General features: G+C 51.1%; 2 protein-coding genes across 7 annotated transcripts in view; one reads left to right on the top strand and one right to left on the bottom strand.

Moving 5' to 3' along the window:
- Positions 1-14181, top strand: part of KCNH1 (potassium voltage-gated channel subfamily H member 1) — a 372021-nt gene extending 357840 nt beyond the window's left edge. For both annotated transcript variants that reach the window (XM_025429838.3, XM_049112076.1), the window contains exon 11: positions 8291-14181. In XM_025429838.3, the coding sequence (XP_025285623.3) occupies positions 8291-9151 (861 nt within the window). In that variant the 3' untranslated portion in view covers positions 9152-14181. The remainder of the gene's footprint in view (positions 1-8290) is intronic.
- HHAT (hedgehog acyltransferase) overlaps positions 1-22731 on the bottom strand; it is a 340597-nt gene that overhangs the window by 14017 nt on the left and 303849 nt on the right. For 2 of the 5 annotated variants that reach the window (XM_025429842.3, XM_025429845.3), the window contains one exon: positions 16901-17891. The exons of the other annotated variants lie outside the window; for them this stretch is intronic. In XM_025429842.3, coding sequence (XP_025285627.3) covers positions 17800-17891 — 92 coding nt within the window. In that variant the 3' untranslated portion in view covers positions 16901-17799. Of the gene's footprint in view, positions 1-16900; positions 17892-22731 lie in introns of those variants that run through there. 5 annotated transcript variants of the gene reach the window in all.

The following is a 22731-nucleotide window of genomic DNA, read 5'->3' as shown; positions in this document are numbered from 1 at the left end:
AACTGCTGCATGTCAGACACTCTATAAGGGCCTCCTGATGCTGCCCACCTCCCCCCAGGCCCGAGCTCTGAGAAATCAGCCCTGTTACCTGCTTGTGCAGGTGAGGAAGGCGAGGCGCAGGGAACACGATCCCAAGGCTGTCCCATCTCCAGAGCCTGTGTGCCCGCTGTGTGTCACTCCGTGCCACTGCCACCTGCGCCCACCCACCCCAGGCCCCTGCGCCTTCTGCTGAAGCTCTGTCCCCCAGGCTGTCTCCGCAGGAGACAAGCCCCCCAGGAGACAAGCCTGGCATATCCAGGAGGGAGGGGGAGGAGGGAAGAAGGAGGAAGGAGAGGGAGAAGGGGGAGGAGGAGAGAGGGAGAAAAGGAGAAAAGGGGAGAAGGGGAGGAGAGAAGAAGGAGGGAGGGGGGAGGGAGGGAAGAAGGAGGGAGGGAGGGAGGGAGGGAGAGGGGAGGAGGGAGGGCAGAGGGAGGGCAGAGCTATGCTTCATCCCCTCCAGCCGCAGGCTCTGGCAACACATGGTCTTAGCTCCATGAGTGATGACTGACCTGGACTGGCCTGGGTCCTTCTAGAAGCCTCCACCCCTCCCTGGGCCATCTGCATGAGCTCGATTCCATAACGAGCCATTCTGAGGGGGTTAAGAACTGGCCTTTTCCAAAAGCAACTCCCACCCCACTGCCTTATCAAATCGGTCCATCTCCACTTTTGTTGTTTGGTGTTTTCAGTTTCATAAATGGCCCAGTCTGTTCATCTTCAGGTTTTATGTTCTGCCGTAAAGTCAGGCAGGGCTCCTGGTGGAGGGGGCCGGTGGGACAGGGAACGAGGAGGAAGAGGCCACATCACCAGGGTCTGTACGGACATGGGGCTGGGGACCTGCTCCCTGGTGCTGCTCTGTCCCTCAGAGTGGCTTGAGTCTATGCCAGCCTGGGCCCCAGCTCTGGGGGGAGAAGAGGCCTGGCTCCCCCCCTTGCCCCCCCTCCATGAAGCGGCAGCCTGTGGAGCCCGCTGAGGGCCCCTGCATACAGGAAGTGCTCCATAAATGTTTGCTTGGCTTTGTGTCCTCCATACCAGACAGCAAACCACTTTTTGTCAGATCAAAGGAAGAAGGAGCCAGAAGTGATGGCAGGCCTGTCAGGCCTCTTGTGGTCATCCTTCAGGGACCAGAGGCTTGTGAGGTCTCCCTGGGGTCAGCCCCCTACTTCCCCCCACCCCACGCGCACACACACACACACACCACTCAGTCCCAGGGAGCACACAGGAGGGCCGAGCCTGGCTGGAAGCGTGGGCTCCGGCAGAGGGTGCAGAGGGTGCGGGTGGTGTGTGGCCACACTCCTGGGTGAGCGTGCGTGTACGGAGGGCAGCAGAGTGGCTGCGACCTCGCTAGTCATCAGTCCAGGGGTTCTGAGACCCCAGTCAGCAGATCTGGCTCAGGCTGCCTGCATCAGAATCACCTGGGAGCTTGTTGCCAACGCCAGCCTGACCCTGCTGCAGGAAATTCTCAGTAGGTGGAGCCTCTCCCAGAGGTTGGGATTACAGCCAGATTTGAAAACTGTTGATCTGGTCCAGCCAAGGAAGGACGTGACTTATCTAAGGTCACACAGAGTCTGGTCAGTGAGAAAGAAAAGAAAGAGCCTGTGCTCTTTCTACTGCTTCTGCGTGTTTGGGATCGGGGGCATGTGTCTAAATCTAATAAAAACCGAAATAAATTCCTTTTGGTTTATCTACGGTTTTCGATGATTCATGCTCAGTCTCTGTTCATTTATGTAAACCACTGAGAGCTGACATTATGTATATATTTTTGCTTCCAACCTGAGCTCTTTCAAGCAACGGGGCTCCCACTTGGCTGCCCCCCTCCCCTCACCCTCTGTGCTGTCAGGACTGCAGTGGTCCATTCCCTTCCCCGTCCTGTCTTTCCTCTACTCGTGTGGCTGGGACCCTCTTGCTCAGTGACCCAGGGGGGCCCCTGTCCCTCCGAGGTCTGGTCTGGGGCTTGGAAAGGGCTCAGGCTTACGAGGGGCCAGGCCCTCTGTGGATGAAACCCAGAAGGGCATCGATGAACCTGACTCACCTCAGGGTCCAGGGGGATTGCTTTTTCAAACAAACTTGAAGTAGCTGCTCAGAAAGCCCTGCAGCTCGACCAGCCGGGTGGCAGTTCAGTTCAGCTCAACAGCCATCTAGGAGAGGCCTCCCGGGCTCGAGGCTGTTGCTTGGTGAACCCCCAGAGGGATGCGGAGATGGATGAGTGGGGCACAGTGGCCATCCTGCCCTGGGCCCTCCTCTGTCTCCCCACGCTGCAGTAAGTCAGGAGCCGCTCAGCATCCCCAACACGTCAGACAAGGGAAAATATATGCCCCTGCGGGCCGGCAGGACGCTGGCTGGCCAGGAGCGATCCAGACTTGTCCCGTCATTGGTGACTGGACCCATGCCAGCCTGTCGCCAGGTTGTGCCCTTTCTGGTGGGTCATTAGAGTCCCTGGTAACAGTGTCTCCAGACTGACCCCTGGCGCTGTGGCCCCATCCACCAGTCGCCAGTGTGAAGAAAGGTGATGGCAAGGCGACCAGCCCGCCCCCCAAGTTCCATTTTCACCTAGCCTGTGTGACCTTCATCTAACACCAAGCCTATTGAACATCTCAAGTAATTTATTGAGTCCTGAACTGGAAGGGGGGAAGGAAACAGCATGGCCGGGTGGGTAAGAGTGGCCGTAAGTGTGTCAGGCGTCCACCCTCGTGATCGCCTGGCTGCTGGGAGCTGTGGCTCGCTGCCTCCGCCCAGCATCACGGGAGAGCCCCCAACTGCATAGCGCTAGCCCAGAAAAGATCCAAATGCGCAATTCAAAGTACGGCTTCTAGTGAATGTGTATCCCGTTAGCAGCGTGGTAAAGTAGAAATACCATAAATCGGGGCACATGTGCTCACTCGGAGCACATAGGCGGTGCATAGAGAAGTCCACTTGTGATCTCTCTGTCTCCATTGGACCATGAACATCAGAAACAGGTTTGTCCGTGTGTGTGTGTTGGGGGGCAGCATACACATCATTTCTTTCGCCCCGGCATGGGCTCGCCAACAGGGAAATGGCCATAATGAGTCACTGACCATCGAGTAAGCGCTATATACGTCAGACGTGACACCCAAGATGGAAAGAAACCAACCCTGAATATAGCATCGTGCCTGCCTTCAGGGAGCTTGCCCCCCAAGGAAAAGATGAATAAACAGGACACTGATGCCACTGATGGTGGCAGTGATCTGTGCCCGGGCTGGGTGGGGCTGCCCCATGCTTGATCCCTGCAGCAAGGGTCTTCGACCCCCAGGGGGTGGGGGAGGGTGGGCAGGGGGAGTCAGGGGAGCCTGTCGGAGTACATGACCTCTAAGCCGAATCCCGAAGGTCATGTAGGAGCCAGGGTGAAAGGATGGGCCCGGAGATGAGATGGAATGGAGCTTGGGGCAGGTGAACGGGCCTTTTCAGGACCTGAAATCGCCCAGCAAGGTGGGCCCTGACCCGGTGACTGAGGGGTGGGAGGCTGGAGAACTGAACGCGTGGCTTCTTCCATCCACTAGGGGGAGATGGAAACCCAAAATCACGCACCGTGGGTCAGAGGTATTGGAGGTGCATCCTCTGGGAAGAGGCCCAGCGAATGGCCTTCCCATCCCTCAGGCGATGCCCAGATACAGAGAGCACCCCACTTCCCCACATGGATATAATTTCAGTGTTTCCCAAAGGGGTTTCTAGGGATCACTACCCCTTTCAAAAGAGGGGGTCTAGGGAAAAGGATTTAAGAAATGCTACGCACATTATGAACGTAGACATTCATAAAGACACATTGACATGGTGAGACTCTGAGAAGTCCCGCAGTAAAGCGACCAGTTTAACATTATAGTGCGGCTCACATTTATTTTATCTTGAAATTTCTTCCCCCTCAAGATCCCCACTTAAACCCCCCGCCCACTCAGCTGTGAAACAGTTGGCCAAACGTGTGGTCGTGGCCGCCTCTGAGACGAAGACCCTAAGGCCAGTGTCTCTAAAGACGCAGGTGAAGTTAGCAGAACCCCAGACCCCAGGTCAGCACAGCTGATGTCTTCAGAGACACTTGGGCGTTGCTGGCTTTGCTCACTGATTCTCAAAGGAGGGCTCAGGCATTAGTGCAGGCAGGGCAGGAAGCTCTTTCCAGGTTCATCCACCCATCGGGTGAGCCGGTGATGTCAGGTGGGGCTGCCTCCAGCACACAGGGTGGCTGATGGCACTCTAGGATAAGCCAAGAGGCTCCAGGAGAGTCAGCACCGAGCCAGACACCCCTGCCTCCTTCTATGGAGAGCCCCAGCCCGTCAGTGCTGAACTGCCCTCGTGACGTGGCAACGATATCTGAAAACATTGCCTGGTCAGGGGATGGGGTCCATGGGGCATCTGGTTGAAGAGCAGAGGATATCCTGCCTCTCACGAGCGTCCACCACGAGTGCAGATTAACAGCCTCTGTGGGCCCACTGGTTTACCTTGGTGGACAACCTCTTGGGATAAGTTTTGTGTTGCTTCCTCAATGTCTGAAGAACATTAGAACATCTCAAGTCTCCAAAGCTGCCCTCACCTTTGAACGTCGCGTTGCTAAGAGGACCATGTGTTCCAAACCAGTCCTTTCCTTTATGTCACTGATTATGACATCTGTGGCTCCTCTTTCTGGATAGAAGACATTCTCCCGTTAGCTCATTAGCTCCTGTGTGTCTTTTATTTATTCCTTTATTTATTCCTTTTTTCCACAAATATTTATGGAGGGCCCTCCAGGTTGGTACCTGGCACTCTCTACGTGCCAGAGATAGTGGACAAAACAGACAATCTCATTTGCTTAGGGTAGATAGTAATAATTTTTTTTTTTGAAGTAGAAGATACAACACGACATGCAAAATACCCGTCTAGGCCCTCGGGGGCTTTCAGAGATACAGATGTAGGTAAACTGGTATCTTGCTTGAGAAAGGTTGCTTACAAGGAACAGAACCCCACCCCAACTCCAGGAAAAACAGGACGACACTGTCGAGAGTCAGATGTCCTGCGGAACGAAGGGCAGGGACCCAGCAATCAGCTCAGGCCACCAACTCTCGTTCACTCTTTCCTCCTCCTCTGTCTTTTCTCGTTCCCTCCTGTCCCACCTTCCTTCCTCACTCGCTTCTCCCGTCCTCCCGTCTCTACGAAGGGATGTGACTGGGGGAGGAAACAGCTCTACTACAAGTGGACACAGGATAGAGAGGAATTAGGGCAGAGGAGAAGTGTGAGCACAGAAAAGGCTGTTGGTGTTGTGAGGCCGCAGGTAACTTAGAGCTCCGTGGAATCAGGGAAGGCTTTCTGGAGGAGGTGCTATTTGAACTGGGCCTTGATGTCAGGGGGATGTGGATGCCTGGTGGAGAGTGGGGGCCATTCCCAGAATAGAGCCCTTGGAGCAGAGGGAGGAAGGGAGGTGGGAGACGGCTAACTCAGAGCACTGGGGCAGGGGCAGAGAGGGTCCTGGCCCTTCTGCTTATCATCCCTCCGTCCCTGTGACACCTTTGCTCTGGTTTGTCTTCAAGACATGTGGGATTCTCCTGAGTCCCATGGCTGGATCTGCTGTCTAGACCCTAGGAGTAGAGGAGGTGAGGCTGAAGGGGATCAAGGAGGGTAGGGTCATTAAATCACTGCTGGAAAGGGCGGGCCTGGGAGAAATGCTGCCAGTGCAGGCCAGAAAGTCATGGCCTGGGGCCCAAGTGATGAGGTTTGAAGATTTAATCAGGTGGCAAGAGGAGCGGCAGCTGTGTCCAACGCATCTGTTAATGACCCGAGTGTCAAGCCATCCAGCTTCAGGGGCTTTGCTGGGGAAATCGGGTGACACGGTGAGCCTCCAGTCTGCCAACGATTTGCTGGTTGTATCAAGCAACTCAGTGTGTGCTGGGGTGGTCCCTATTTCCACCTGCCAGTGACCATCTTGCCAGTCATATGTGAGACCTAATGAGCAGCGCCATCAGAGAACTCTGGGCAGGGGAGCTTTATTTTAAGGAGGAAACCGAGACTCAAAAGTTAAGGTGCCTGGGGGAGGTCACACAGCAAAGCGGGTGAGCTGGGGTTCAATTCTTTGCAACCCCAAAGCCCCGTGCTCCTGGCCTGCCACCCCGTGTGCCCATCCCCCACCAAGAGCTGAGAGTCCTGTGGCAGGTCCTCGGGCCGGGTTCTGGGTTGGTCCGAGGTTGCCTGCCCAGGGCACAGGGGTTTGTGCGATGATGGGAACGCTACTGCCCTCCCTTACCCAGGCCTCCTCTCCTGTTTCTCAGAGATCTCAGGATCGGTCGTCAGACCAGTGATTTCTCTAACAATAGAACAATAGATGGCAGGTGGCTTCCCACAAGTTCAGATGTGGGACAAGTCACACATGTCTCAGAGTGCACCTGCCACATGCCATATAAGCCAGAAATTATATGGTTTTCCCATAATCGGAGGTGGGCCCAGGGGCAAGCCCTGTAATTTGTGGCTCTTGGGGCACTCGGGGCCGGATTCACGGACTGGTCCATCCTCTGCATGAAGCATTGTTATCATCAGTTTGTACTTGCTGCATCTCTGATGGGTCGGGATTTGATGGCTCAGGCAAGAGTCACTTACAGCAAACTTGTCTTTTGTGCGACATTTCGGTACCTGCACCTCGGTTTTCCTCTTTTCTAAAATGGGAAGAAGATGCGTCCCCGTGGCCTGACAGTGCTGCTGCAAGGAACACAGGAAGTAACATTAGAGCGCCTTACGAACCACCCAGATGGTTGTGTTAGGACAAGCCTGTGTGCGAGGCCGTGGGCTGTTGCCCTGTGAGCAGCCTGAGGACCAGGAGGGCTTCTGTGTGAGGCTGGCTTCTGCTTTCACAGCCGGCCCGATTCCCTTGGGGTCCAGATCTGCAGATGCCAGGCGCAGTCTTAGCTGTGGCCCTGGCTGGGGGAATGGGGGGACTCGTGTGAGCTTTCCTACCCTGCAATGTGGTGTAGACCAGGGGTGCTCAAACTTTCACGTGTGAGTCACCCGGGGAAGCTTGTTAGAGATTCCAGGTCTTCCTGTCTGGAGGTCCTAATTGACAGGTCTGAGGCTGGGTCGGAAGAATGATTTTTTTTTTTTATGATAGTCACAGAGAGAGAGAGAGAGAGAGAGGCAGAGACACAGGCAGAGGGAGAAGCAGGCTCCATGCACCGGGAGCCCGACGTGGGATTCGATCCCGGGTCTCCAGGATTGCGCCCTGGGCCAAAGGCAGGCGCTAAAACCGCTGTGCCACCCAGGGATCCCCGGAAGAATGATTTTTGAAAAGCGGGACTGCAGGGGGACCCCTGGGTGGCTCAGTGGTTGAGTGCCTGCCTTTGGCCTAGGGCCTGATCCTGGAGTCTGGGGACCGAGTCCCACATTGGGCTCCCCGCATGGAGCCTGCTTCTGCCTCTCTCTCTCTCTCTGTGTGTCTCATGAATAAATAAGATCTTAAAAAAGGGGGGGCAGCCCCCATGGTGCTGCCTCTCTCTCTCTGTGTGTGTCTCATGAATAAATAAATAAAATCTTTAAAAAAGAGAGAGAGAGAGGGCAGCCCCCGTGGCGCAGCGGTTTAGCGCTGCCTGCAGTCTAGGGCGTGATCCTGGAGACCCTGGATCCAGTCCCATGTTGGGCTCCCTGCTTGGAGCCTGCTTCTCCCTCTGCCTGGGTCTCTGCCTTTCTCTCTTTCTCTCTCTCTCTCTGTGTATGAATAAATAAATAAAAAATCTTAAAAAAAAAGAACGAAATAAAAAGAAAGAAAGAAAGAAAGAAAGAAAAAAGAAAGAAAAGAAAAACAAAGAAAGGAAAGAGGAGAGAAAGAATGAAAGAAAAGAAAGAAAAGGTAAGAAAGAAAGAAAAGGAAAAAAAGAAAGAAAGAAAGAAAGAAAGAAAGAAAGAAAGAAAGAAAGAAAGAAAGAAAGGGAAAGGGAAAGGGAAGGAAGGAAAGCCGGGCTGCAGGCAAGGACTGATCAAGGGGCGCCCAGCCCGGAAAGGAAAGGAAAGGAAAGGAAAGGAAGGAAGGAAGGAAGGAAGGAAGGAAGGAAGGAAGGAAGGAAGGAAGGAAGGAAAGTGGGGCTGCAGGCAAGGACTGATCAAGGGGCGCCCAGCCCAGGCCCGGCCGGTCTCCGGGGAGGAGGCCCGCGGGGATGGCGAGGAGGGCTTGGCCCTGAAGACGTCGGGGGGCACAGTGGCTTCCTGGGGAGGGGGTCTGGAAGGTCGGGGGGTGCACGGGGGGCGGGGGGGCAGGCCCGGGGCTGAGCTGTGCTGTCCCTCTGTCCCGCTGCAGATCGTGTTCCGGAAGATCAGCGACGTGAAGCGGGAGGAGGAGGAGCGCATGAAGCGCAAGAACGAGGCGCCGCTGATCCTGCCCCCGGACCACCCGGTGCGCCGACTCTTCCAGCGGTTCCGGCAGCAGAAGGAGGCGCGGCTGGCGGCCGAGCGCGGTGGCCGCGACCCCGACGACCTGGACGTGGAGAGGGGCGGCGGCCCCGAGCGCTTGGCGGCCCCCCACGGCGCGGCCCGGGCCAGCGTGGTCACCGTGCGCGAGAGCCCCGCCACGCCCGTGGCCTTCCCGGCGGCCTGCCCGGCGGCGGTGGCCGAGCTCGGCCGGCTGCACGCGCCCGGGGCCGGGGCCGGGGCCGGGGCCGGGGCCGGGGCCGGGGCCGACTGCGCGCGGCGCAAGGGCTGGGCCCGCCTCAGGGACGCGGGCGGCAGGCCCGAGGACTGGAGCCAGGTGGCCAAGGCCGAGTCCATGGAGACGCTGCCCGACAGGACCAAGGCGCCCGGAGAGGCCACGCTCAAGAAGACGGACTCGTGCGACAGCGGCATCACCAAGAGCGACCTGCGCCTGGACAACGCGGGCGAGGCCCGCAGCCCCCAGGACCGGAGCCCCGTGCTGGCCGAGGTCAAGCACTCCTTCTACCCCATCCCGGAGCAGACGCTGCAGGCCGCCGTCCTGGAGGTGAAGCACGAGCTCAAGGAGGACATCCAGGCCCTCAACGCCAAGATGACCACCATCGAGAAGCAGCTCTCCGAGATTCTCAGGATATTGACTTCCAGGAGAGCCTCCCAGTCTCCCCAGGAGCTCTTCGAAATATCGAGGCCCCAGTCCCCTGAATCAGAGAGAGACATTTTTGGAGCAAGCTGAGGGGTCTCTTTGGAAGAAAAGAAACAAAACAAAAACAAAGACCGAGAAAAAAAGAAAAGAGTCCAAGACAACCCCGCAGCACCCCCAACCCCGGCCTAGGCACCCCCCACCCCACCACCACACACACCTGCGTGACCAACAACTTCCAACTTCTCAACCGAAGACCAGAGTGGGACAGTCGCTCAGGCTCCCGCTCCCCGTCTCCTTCCCTGGGAGCCCCCCCACCCCGGCCTGCGAGCCGGCAGCGCTCGCCAACTGTCTGCACGCCTTTGGAAGAGGGGGCATGCTGTCTAAAGGGTATCTTCCTTCGTTTTTAATTTTTTTACTGCCGTGATATTTGTAAAAGATGACAACCACTAGAAAAGAGGAGCAGCTACGTGGGGATTGGTGGGAGTGCGCCAGGGAACCCCTCCGGTAGCCCCCAGCCCAGGCTCCCTCACCAGGACCCCAAAGACTGCGGTGGGCACAGGGACTTCCCAGCATTCCTTGTCCTGGTACAGCCCCTACCTGTCCTCACCTTCTATTTTCCGACAGCTGTCATTTGTCACAAGCCTGGGACAAGGGGAGCTTGAGAGTCAGGGAGGGTAGAGCCTTGCACCTCTAATGGCTAAGGCCACAAAGCAGAGAGGTGCCCGGGGCGCCTCCCACTGACACTCGGAGCCGGAATCCTCAGGTCGCCTCTCCCAAGTGGAAGAGCCGGAGAGGGGCCTTCAGGAAGCAGAGACTCTGGGCTGTGGTCTCAGCCTGCTGTCGTGGGAGAGCCGACAGGGACGGCCCCAGAGGCCTCAGACAAACCTCTGGCCCCGCTCCATGCCACTGTCCTCCTCGCATGGGCCCTTTTGCTTCTTTTCCTTCTCAACCCCTCCCCTAGTGTTCCTGTGGCATTCCTCAGGGTGTGCAGCGTCAGCAGGAAGGGCGATGAGCCCAGAGTTGCTTTATTAGCAAAGACACAGACACACACACACACACACACACACACACACACACAACCTCAGAAAAACGATTGTAGCAAGTCCTATGTTTCTATTAGGATTCTCACTGGGATTGATTGCCCTTCAGAAGTTTGTATTTTGTCCACTGCATGGGGGTCATTATGGGACACCTGGGATCCATGCTTGGCCTTATTTTAAAATTCACCTCTTTTTCTCTTACTGAAGTCGGTAGGACCTCAAGAGAAACTACCAAGACTGCAGGGCCACGCTTGTACTTGCTCCGGGAACGGCAGACAGAGAATGAGGCAGCAGGTTCTCAAGCTGTCTCTGTAAGGTGACGGGCAGAGGTGGCCCGGGGGAGGTCTGAGCTCAGAGTGACTGTCACAGAGCCACGTGTGGGCCATCCAGGCCCCTATGCCGTGATGCTTGGGGACACTCCACTGCCTCCTAGTCACCTGGGGTCAGATTATCCATGTGTTTGGGTTCCTTTCAATGGCATCTGAGAAAGGAGAGGGGTCTCTCCAGGCCAAGTGGAACTAGCTCAGGTGTGTGCCCTCTGAAGAGCGTCAGGACCCGAAAAATCGACAGGCAAGGTTGGAAGTTTTACTCTAAAAATTAGCTTTGGGGGAGAATCAGGAGTGCAGGGGGTCTGGACTGTGGGTGACAGCAGGGACCCATCCAGGGCGCTGGCTTTCCGCATGTGCACGCTGCAGCGCCTCACCCCTGGCACCCGGCATTGCTTTGTGCACAGCCTGGGTTAAGCGCCCCGGGACTGAAGGGGACCTGCCAGGACGGGACTTGCGCTACCAAAGATACTCAGCATTTCTGAAGGCCTCCCATCTGGGCCCACCTACCCGCCCGCCCCTTTATTCCTGCTCGGCGGCCACGACAGGTCCCAGGACTGGGCCTTCAGTTGGGTGTGTGCAGAGTGGGGCTGTCCTCTCCTGGCTCCCAGCATTGGCGCGGATGGCCCTGGGGAACAGGGCCCAGGAGGTCAAGGGAAGATTCCTTCCCCGGGGCCCCGTGCGCGGGGCGGCTTCTCACGGGAGGCTTACCGGAGTGGCTCCTGGCTTCCCAAGGCTGCAGCAGGATTAGATCCAGCCTCGGAGGGCAGCACGCAAAGAGGAGGAAGTATAATGTCCCAAGGCTGAGTGATGACTCTGGATAAAGCTTTGAGAGTTTCAGTCTCCTTGAAAAGCTGCCAGCTAGTCCAGAGGCTATAAAAATCTGGAACACCATCTGCCCCAGAATGTTCTAGCTTGCCATTCCTTAAATATGTTCGTTAGCCCGCTTCTGAAGTTCAGTACTCACTACCTTTAAGTCAGGACAAGGGCCCTACTGACTGACGCCATCGTCCGGCTTTAGAAGCACCTGCCCAGCTCTCTGCAGGCTTGATGACAGGCTCCCGTCCAGCCCCCTCCAGGCCAGCTTGGAGGGGCCCCCGTCCCCGCCAGCTCTGCCGGAGGGTACAGGTGTTTATTAAGAAATGCCTCCCCATTGGGGTCTGAGGGGCAAAGACGCTGATGTGCCAGGCTCGAAAGTCCACACTTGTTTGGGGGGAGAAAGTAAAGCTTCACGGACGTACTCACGGACTGACTCCTAGGATTGGAATCGGCCTGATGCCCAGAAGCCTGGATGCTGCGATGGGAACGCGCTCATCTCGGGGTCGCAGGTCCCACGTGTGCCTGTGGTGACAGACCACAACGTGGCTGTGTGTGCTTTTCGACTTCTCCACTTAAGGATTTTAGTGACTTGTGCTTTATTTCCTCTGGAAAAAAAATTTTTAACGAGCCAAACCTTCTCTCCTTTCACCTTTATGAATGCACTTGGCCATGGGCTGCTTTGTGCTAACTACCTACTCTTGCCTGGATGCTGCTCTGGCTTCCCGAGCAAGGGCCACAAGCTTCAGATGCTGACCGAACCTTCCACTGTCTGGTGGCTGAAGAGAGGTTAGGGAACCTCGGAGTCACTAGGTGTTGGACCCAACACTGAGACTTTGGAAGTTATGCTGAGAGATATCTACCTGAGTTATTTTTTCCTTTTTGAGGGACGGGGACATGATGTATTATACCATTGCCCAGTACTTGCTGGTTACTTGATCTTGTACTTCAAAAGTCTTTACCTCGAATGTTCCTCGTAGGGAGGCCCCGCTTCCCAGAGAGTGTCCCGCCAGGCTGCCTTGGAGCCGAAGGCCTTGCCCCAGCGCTTGGCTGCTTGTTGAACACGCTCTCCTCTCCCCCACCGATGGGAAGCGTGGGAGTGAGGGTTGAGTCTGTGAAATAAGATGGCCCACGAGATGGTGCGCTCGTTCTCCGTGGAGGACGAGGACTCGAGCGCGGAGTGCTGCCGGCCCGTGTGCCTGCAAGGGCTCCTCCACCGAGTGTGACAAGGTCCCCCAGGAAGGAAAGGGTGGCAGCTGCCTGGTTGAGAAGCCCTTGTGTCGATGCCTGCACCTTCACCCATCCCATTCTCTCATGCTCAGCCCCCCTGGCTTGTTTCTAAGACCATTCCTTATATTCACAACCTCAGACTACATCTGTGTGCAGAGTTTGTGGCCCGTGGTAGGCAACCAGTGGCTTAACACATCTCTGTTGCTACAACAGCATGGGCCCCAGTGTTTCAAAGCAGCTCCCATTTCTTCTTATCCGATTCCTGGGCCCCTTCTACCCTCAGCCTTCTAGATCCTGTGTGCTGTTGCTGGCTGACATCAGGCCCTGTTCTGGAATCTTCTTTCAGAAGTGGAGCCAGCATGGCTCAGAGTAAAAATGCACTGCACCACTACACCCCACCCCACAAGCCTCCCTTCTCGAATCCTTCGGTGGTGGGTGAAAGTAACAAGTTAGAATTCTTATCCAAGCCTTTGTGGGGACTAAAAGAATGCCTTTAGATCCCAGGTGTAGGGAGAGCCTCCTCTCCCCTTGCTGCACTGACCACCATATGGCACATCACTCTCCGGACAATTTTAGGAGCCCTGGTGGAGATACAAGTTGCTGATGTGCATTTGATGAATAGATTGTACAATGTTTTGCAATAAAGATGTTTAGCCTTAAGACCCTTGAATGGAACTCCAGCTGTGATGGAGCTGCCAACACTCCCCCTCCTCCCTCCTCACGTTGTGTTGCTTAAAGAGGAACCCACTGAGGGCACTCTCAGACCCCAGGGTAGCCTTTCCTGTGTCACTAAATTGTTGTACTGCCTTCTTGCTCGCTTCAATACAAATACTTTCACCAGCTCTTGTGCCCTCCAGCTGGGGGGGGATTTCACTGTCCCCTCAACACCAACCGCAGCCATCAGAGAAAGCACCATTTTCTCACAGGAGGTATTCATGTTGAGAAGTTTTGATTTCTACTCACACAGATCAAAAAAAATCAATGTGAATTTGCAGCTTAGTTTCAAATGAAACTTCTCATGCGAGCAAATCAGACTTACTCTGGAACCTCTAGAACTGGACTCAGATGCCCCGCAGGTGCCAGACCCGGTGGGTGCCCTCCCTGCCCCACCATTAAACTTTTCTTAGAGCCATTGTCTCTGTATCTGTGACTTTGGAGTCAGTCGACGGATCTACTAGTTGTTCAATGAGAAGTTCACGGATCTTCTATCAGGATATGAACAATGAGAAAGATCTTAAGGAAGATGCAACCCCCCCGCCCCAATGAATGTATTCTCTTAATATTCAGACATTGTATTTGTGCATCATTTGGAGACTGCCCACATCTGACGTTTCGCCAACGCCGTAAGGACACTTCTACTCCTGAGCAGTTTGTCAATCTGGGGCTTCTCCTTATATTGACACTCTTTCCATTGAGTCCCGCCAAATCCTTTATCGGGTTTTTCTTTTTCCTTCGCATCTGCCACTTTGTCCAAATGAGCATGAATAGACAGAAGTACAAATGAACTGATAGTATTTTTATGGTCAGCTGAGGATGCTGCCAGAAACTCCACTGTATGTGTGCAGCTTGGGAATGTTAAGAGGAATATGCGGGCCCCTCCATTGATGATATACCCTTCTCAACATTTTTAAACAAGCACAAATGATATTTGTAAAAAAAAAAAAAGTTTAATTTTATTTATTATGGTAATAAACTATTTTATACATGATACTTGCTTTTGCCTTTTCTTATATAATTTTAAGGCATCGAGTTGGGTGCTCTGAACTAAGACGACAGAATAAAGATGGTACTTTCTATTCCTTTTCAAGAGCTTGGAGGCTCTAATTTGGATAGTACCTGTTAAGTGTGGTTTTGGACAACTTAGGACCCCCAAACTGGGTGTCTCAGTACAGCCTAGCAAGAGAATGGTTGTGAAAGTGCTTTGTCATGATCTAGCAATAGGGCTCTATCTGCTATACAAGCTTACCGAGATGCCTTCAAAACCTGGCATCGCTGGAACACTGTGGTACAACACATTGACAATAGGTGTCTGAAGGTGACTTCCCGATTAGAAATGAACTTTTACATTTTAAACAATTTGCGTTGAAATCTATTGAAGATATATTCATGCTTCCCTGCCTTTTAAAATAATAGTGTAAAAAACAAACTTTTGGGGATGAGTCCATATCAACAATATGAGTTCTGATCTGTGCTTTAATTCATTGATGGTCTCAGAAGCTAGAAAGGTAGAGGACTGCTTGCCTCCAAACTAACTAGTCCTATATAACAGCACTCTTAGTTTTGCTGTGGTTTTAATAGGTATTGCTTCCTGCTCATGGTGAGATTCTCCACGACACTGTCAATCTGAGTTATTTAATACCAGTGGCCCACATTTTTTAAAGGGCACTTTTCTTTTTGCAGACAGTAGAACTTAACTCAGGATGAGGAATCTGTGATCTGCAGGCCATATTCAGGCCTCCACTTGATCTCATAGAGCCACAGTATGAATACAGCATTCATTGTTAATGGTGTCCTCTACAACCTATTATTTTATTACATTGCAGAAAAGAATAAAAATTAAGGTGATCATTTTTTAAATTCCAGGTGATTGATATTCATTTAAAAATCTTACCTAAAAAAAAGTCTCACCTATGAAAAGCACTGAACGTTATGTTCTTTATATATCCTCAGTGGTGAAAAAAACCTCTCTTTGTGGATATTATTTTTATAATTAGTCAAAAGGACTAGTAATACAGAACTAAATAATAGATACTACATTCTGGGTGCCAAAGGGGTGTCAACTACTAGAGAGGGGGATTTTGTGGGTTTGTTTTAAAAATAGAACTATTTCCCTGAAGGGGGAAGGGAGCCTCTGGTTTATCCATGCCCACTGAGAAAAGCCAGCACCAGTAAGATAATCTGGCTTCTCAATAGTTGGTCCAATTGTGTGTGTTTGTTAGGAAACAAACTCATTCTATTATGGTTAATTTCTTATACTCAGTCAACAATTATATGATTATTTTAAATAAGTGAGCAGTCACAATTTCTTTAAGGGGAACCCCCACCCCACTAAATTACTATCCTCCTAATACAGAGATTATGCAACTTTATATGTGATTGATACATTTTCTTTCTAGCCAGCAGTCTTTAATAGAACAAAAGGCTTTCTGTTGTCACTTCAAACAAATTAATTTGAAGGAATAAAAAAATACTTTTAGGTCTTCTTGCACAGTCCCAAGAATTACTCAAAATGACCAAGTGTTGGCTGTCCTTCAGATGTCTTGCTTGCCTCCTTGGGGATCATCTTGGCAATCATGCTTGGAGCTCTCTGGCTTGCCCACAGAGCTCAGTTGAGGTCAGAGGATCCTGGGGCTAGAAGTGACCTTGGGACCTTGTCTAGTTGTTTTCCAGCTGCATGCCTGAAGCTGCCCAGGGCTGATGGCTGTGGAAAGTGACATGTCAGATGCTCCTCAGCTGGAACTGCTGTCTTCCCAGGCACTTCAAGACTCTTTCATTTAAAGCAACTCCCAAGATTTTACTTCACATGCACGAGGAAAGATATGTTCGTATTTTCATATTACAGTTGGAGAATAGCAAGAGGTTAAAGAAAGAAAACAATGGTCCTAGATAATCCACATGTTGGTTAATCAGGCCTCAAATAGTAGCTCATCATATACTAATTCCTGAGAAGCACTCTAAATCATGTAATAGCTTAAAAGAAGCTCAGGATTATCACTTTCTCAAATATATTCACCAGTTCTTCGAGTAAGTCGAATGAATGAATAAGCCATTTTGTTTTTACATAAACGGTGTCTCTAAAGAGTTCAAAATTCTTTGTATTGTTTACACACGTACATTACATCAGCCGCTGGCCAACAATCATCTTCACGTTCCTGTGTTCCCTTAGCCAGCCCCTTCCTTCCATGGGAACTTCAGCCAGACTCTCTGTGGCTGACCACAGTTCCCGAACTCGTGTTAGTCCATGATCCTGTACCATATTCATTGGAGTGCTCATCTTCCCAGCCCCATTCCCTCCTTGAAACTTCACAGCACCTTGGAATCACCTGCCTGGGCCTCCCTCGCCTTTACCTCACCTGCTGAGGCCACTGCTGTCAGCCCGACTGCCCCGCTGGTCTGTGCTGTGCAGCAGCCAACACAGGCTGTGCCCACCCCATGCCATCAGCTCCATCCTGGTCTGCTCTTCCAGGGAGAATGGGCAGGAAGAAAGGATGTCAGCAAGATGGCCAGTCTTGCATTCTAGGAGTATAAATCTCATTGGGTTAAAAGCCACAGCCAGGACACATGACCACACCAGGTAGCAGATGTGAGATACGTGGCCAGATCAGGTCCAAGGAAATTATTTCATTGTTATGTGTGTTTATATTTTAAGCATTTTCCTCACATAAAAAAAATTCGAAGTTATTCTACAAAAATGTGAATTACCAGTGTGACAGAAAAGGCTCCATTTTATTTGAAACAAAACAATGTAAACCACTGAGTGTAAATCACTGAGCAGGAAGTCGGCTGCTGGGACTTATTTCAATGGAAAGGAAAAAAGACCGCAGGAAACCATCCTTGATAACACCTGTCTGTGGATGTGCTATGCCCTGGTTCCTTAATTCTGCTTCTTTATTGGGAAATGACGATTAACTGGCTGGCAGAGGAACTGGCGTGTTTATACTTCTCGGCAAATCTAGGGAACGAGCATCCAAATGTGGATCACCACGGTCGTGTTCCAGTAACAGATCTCCTTAGCCACTGACCCCTTGGAACACTATAGGATATGTTGGATCTTCTTTAACTGGGTAATGAGAAACTGGACTGTGGCTTTGTCCCTTCCCTGTTGGGGAGCTAAAGTGTGAAGCTTAGACCCCAGTGCTGGTTCTAGAGACCACATTGTAGGACATAGGGAAGAGGTCACTTAAATGTTACCAAAATGTTTCAGAAATACGCCCAGTGGAGGACAGGCCTTATCACTAATCAAGACTTCTGCACTCCAATTGAGAAATGTCTATTGTATTTAATTCTTGGTAAAGTGGAAGAAACCCCAAGGGCCTTTAGGACTGGGTTCTAGACCACACAGTCATCATGTGCAGCTGGGTAAGATACTCAACAGGAGAATGACAGGGCTGAGGGGGATGAACTCTGGGTTCCCAAAGTTAGAAGACTCTCTGGTTGTCAATTTTCTATGAGAGCTCAAGCTCCCACTCTTGGAGTGAGGTAACTTCAATAAAAGATGAGCAGATCAAACAGTGGTTCCTTGGAGGTTATCTTGGTATGCGAGGTCAGGGTGAAGCACCATTTGCCTTGAAGGCCAGCAGGAAGGGCTGCCATGGGCTGGGCAGCATTAATCCACTGAGTATGTCTGGGACCAGGCAATGCCCACATGGGAGTAGCAGTACAGGAATCCCAGGACAGAGAGGGTCACATATGGCCAGCCTGCAGGGGGAGGACAGAGATGGAAGAGCAGTTAGAAATGCCTGTGGCAGGACCTTCCACAGGTGTAAACTTTCCCCCCTTTGGAGAAGGCAACCCAAGAAACAACATGGGCCTCAGTTGATGCATTAAGACACGTACCTCTGGGAAAGTGTGTTCTAACTGGAACACCAACAACTTGAACCCTACATTCCCAATGGGGTCTGCGTAAAATGAAGGGTGTGCTATCTCAAATGGAAATTAGGTTTAGAAATAGGACAAGCTTTTAAAGAATACATACTTATAAAACTAAAGTAGTTAATAATCAAAAAAGAAGAAAAGTCCATAAGACCCACAGTAAATCTCAAAATATAGATTGGCCGTTATAATGAATCGGGTGCCATCTGTAAGCACACAGAAGGGAGAGCCTAAATTAAACATTTGCTTTCAAAACTCAAAGCTTTTAGTGGTTCCTTCTAGAAGTACTTGTCTTAGAATATCTGATGTTCTTTTCTTTCTCCTCCTCTCCCTCCTCCTCCTCAATTAACAGCCCTTTCTGCTGAGTATTTGTTACTTAATGACTTCCATGTCTTCTACATGCTTCCCTTTCTCAAACATTTACTAGAAGCTTCGGAGAGCTAGAGATGCTGTGGAAGGTGCCAGATGCCAAAATAGGTGATCCCACTCCAGCTTGGGAAAGGTACACACACACTACTGAGATTTATGAGCCATGTAATATGTGCTAGATAATGTTGTGTACAGAGCACATTTAAACTGGGTCATGTGGGGTGAGCAAGAGTTTGTCAGATGGAAAGGGACAGGGATAAGCTAGCAGAAAGACCAACTGAAGTGTGAACATCATGGGCCACCTCTGGAACAGGGATCATGTGATTGTGGCTACTACTCAGGGAGATGCAGGCAGGGTAGGGCCCAAGGTAGGGAGGAGGCAGTGGGGAGCCACTGAGGGTACTGTACCTCTGCAGACTCTCTTCTTGCTATGTCAACAACCTGCTGCTATTATTGTTAATAGAAGTTCAATTAATATAGCATAGTGGTTAAGTGTGCAGGCTCTGAAGTGAAACTAGACAGTTCAAACCCTGGCTCTGCCACTTGCCAGCTGTGTGACCTTGAGCAGCTTAATGAATCTCAAATGTAAAACTAAGAAAGGGACACAGCAACTTTGTTAATAGTCTTTATAGGATGCTGTGGACTGTGTCCCCCCAAATTCATGTGTGGATGCCCTAGCCGCCAGTGCATATTTGGAGGTGGGGCCTTTGGGAGGTAAATTCATTGAGATCAGATCACGAGAGAGGGGCCATCATGATGGGATTAGTGCCCTCCTAAGAAGGGACACTGAAAGCTTGCTGCTTCTTTCTCTGCCACATAAAGACACAGTGAGGTGGCCACCTAGAAGTTAGGACGGGGTCCTCACCAGGTACCAAGTCAGATCACATCTTGATCTTGGACTTTCCAGTCCTGGAACTGTGAGGAATAAATGGCTGTTGTTCAAGCCATCCTGTCTGCGAGTTGACTAAGGCATAAGGAAGGAATGTGTGAAATGATGGAAAGGCCTGCAGGGTGTCTGGCCTATGAGAAAAGGTAGTAATAACCCTGGGGAGAGGACACAGCAGTCTTGCCCCACTGAGATTAGAGTGACAACAGGGGAGTTCAGCTCTGGTCTTCCTCTGAACTCCTGTTTTCAACTTGCTCTATAGACTGGCTTGGCACAAGAATTCTCGTAGGCCCTGAAGGCCACAGAAACAAGAGGAACAGAGGATTCCCAAGAGCCTGGCTCTAGGACCAGCCCTATAGTCCTTCCTATCTCCTGTCTGCTAGTCAGCCAGTGTATTAGCTTTCTGCGGCTGCTGGAGCAAATTACCACAAATTTACTGGCTTCAAACAACAGAAATGCATTCTCTCACACTTCCAGATGCCAGAAGTCTGAAATCTAGGTGTTGGCAGGGTCATCCTCTCTCGAAAGGCTCTAAGGGAGACTCCTCCCTTGCCTCTTCCATTGTTGGATGACCTCAGACAGCCCTTGACTTATGGCAACATACCTCCAACCCCGGACTCTGTCTTCAAATGGCCTTCCTCTCAAAAAAAAAAAAAAAAAAAAAAGGCCTTCCTTTCTGTGTACCTCTGTGTCCTTTCCTAAGAACACCAGTCATTGGATTTAGGGCCTACTCTATATCCAGGAAGAATTCTTCTCAAGACACTTACCTAATTACATCGGCAAAAAACCCTATTTCCAAATGAAGTCACATTCTGAGGTTCCAGATAGACATGAATTTGGGGGGAGGCACCATTAAGCCCAGTATAGCCAGGTATTTTTCAAGCTTCAAAATGGATCCATCCTGCCTGGAGGCTCTCAGATGTCTTTCCTCTGTGGCTCAGACACAGATGTCAGGGGACCTGTCAACATCTGCTCCCCAGTAGGCTCAGGAAGCTGGAATTAGGGAGAGGGCTTCAGGCATGGGGAGCAGTCCCAGACTTCAGCTGTGTTTAGGATGATGTGCTGGCAGGTGTTTGGTAAACACAGAACCCAAAGGCTGGCTATGGAGGTGGGAGAATGGGGATGTTTCATTTACACAAAGCTGGGCCTGGGTCATTGGACAGCTGTGCTTGGCCCGTGGGGGACATCCTTGTGAAAGCTTCTAGCCAGCACACAGAACTATAGGGGGGGAATATCCCCAGTACTGCCTGGAAGTGTGGCATGTACATGTTCAGTTTGGACCACAGTTAGGCCCTGAAAATTCCCTCCACCATTAACTGTCTGCCAGGCACAGAGGCAGGTAGACCGCAGTGTGGGGACTTGTAATCCTGACTCTACTATGAGACCCTAGGAGGGCCTCAGTTTCTCCATCCACACAATGGGAGGCCAAAAATAAACAGAAGCACATGAAATTTAAAAAGATCACAGATTTGGTTGTGCTTTTAAAAAGTGTTTCAGAAATGCTATAGGACCACCTGAGAAGTCCATGTACATAGTTTACGTGTGAAGCTGTTCTGTCTACCTGGCTCACTGGCCCTTTGAACAGGAGCGTTCCTATAGATAGTAGCCCCCGTGTGTACTGGATGGCTGCCAAGGACCCCTTAACTTTTCCCGACCTCAGGAATAAGATCTACGATGACGAGGAAAAAACAGTTTCCACAAGTCACCCTTCCACAGTCTTCAACCAGCATTTCATGAGCATCTGCTGTGTGCCTGGCCCTGTCCTGGACATCAGACATCAACATCCCCCTGTGTGGGTTGCCTATAGGCCCGGGGTCTTTGACTGTGGCAGCTGCTACCCAAGTGCTGAGGAGGTCCAAGTGCTGAGCGGTGCTTGGGGGCAGGGCCTGCTCTTCATCAGGCCTCGGATGAGCACAGAAAAGGAAATTGGGATGGGCAACATCCCAATGTTCTGGCAACATTCGGGGGTTGCCATGATGCAGTCATCCAGGCTTGTCAGCCATTAACAAAAGAGATGGCATCCAAAAAGAGTTCTATCCTGCCAAGTGAACACCGGCCTCATCCTGTAGCCCTCAACTTCCCCTGGCCTCTCCCCTCTGTGTTCTCCTCCCAAGCTCTCCCTTTGCACCAGGATTTCCAATCCACAGTGTGTCAATTCCCATATCCTGGCATCCCTGACCCCATGCACACACACACACACACACACACACACACACACACACACACACACATTAATGTGGCTCATAAAGCCAGGTGGGAAGTATGGTATTGATCAAAGGAAAAGATCCCTCTTAAGCGAGTACTTCAAGGTCAAAGCCCCCTGCACACTCGGTATATTCATGGCTAAGCCCCCAGATTCAATGATGCATCCTGGTGGGCTTTTGATACGTAGACCTATTAAGATCTAAACATTTGAGCGTCTTAACAGATGACAACTAGGCAGCACTGAAGATATTACAAACAGGATGCTAACAGGTCAGACAACACTTGCAAAAGATTGGGTAATACGGTTACCAGGAAGATTATTTGACAGATATAGGTAAATGCATAATAAGTAGGATGTATAGCACAGTAGATTCAATTAAGAAGATCAATGTAGGTGGTATAATAGACGGAGTTAATAGGATGTAGGTGGTTGTATCATGATATTGTTAATAGGACACTGGTGAGCTGTATAATAACTACAGCTAATAAGAACAGGTAGGACACAGAGGGAAATGTCTATTGCTAAAAGAAAGCAAGCAGTGTAATTTTACTTGAGGTTATTATGGCTGAGCAATTTTCTGAGCAATTACATCAATCTGGAAAAGACTGGAAAGGCTGAGGCTCAGGATAGTGAAGGAAAAGACCATCATCGACATGCAGGGCCATGAGGAGTCAAAGGATGTATTAAATTGGTTTTCTGGAAAGTGATGGGACAATCAGAACAAGCAGCAAATCTAATGAAAACCACTGTTTAAAAGGGAACATTCTAAAATGTTTGCAGCCACTGTGGAACACAGCATGGAGGTTCCTCAAAAACTTAAGACATAGAATTATCACATATATATCCAAAAGAACTGAAAGAACTAGAAGAGATATTTGTGTGCCCATGTTCACAGCAGCATTATGTACAATAACCTAAAAGGGGAAACAACCGAAGTGTCCACTCACAGATGAATGGAAAAACAAAATGTACCCTATACATACAATGGAACGTTGGCCTTAAAAGGAAGGAAATCCTGACACAGGCTACAACATGGATGAAGCTTGAAGACATTATGCTAAATGAAATAAGCCAGACACAAAAGGACAAAGGCTACATACCAGGTCCCTAGAGTAGCTGAATTCATAGGGACACAAAGTAGAATGGCAGCTGCTAGGGGCTGGGGAGAGTAACGGTACAAGAGTTTCAGTTTTGCAGGATCAAAA

The sequence above is a fragment of the Canis lupus genome, chromosome 7 (assembly GCF_003254725.2).
Source record: "Canis lupus dingo isolate Sandy chromosome 7, ASM325472v2, whole genome shotgun sequence".
In the NCBI taxonomy this organism is placed as follows: domain Eukaryota; kingdom Metazoa; phylum Chordata; class Mammalia; order Carnivora; family Canidae; genus Canis; species Canis lupus.
The sequence above is the reverse complement of the archived record's forward strand: the minus strand, read 5'-3'. Positions and strand labels throughout refer to the sequence as shown.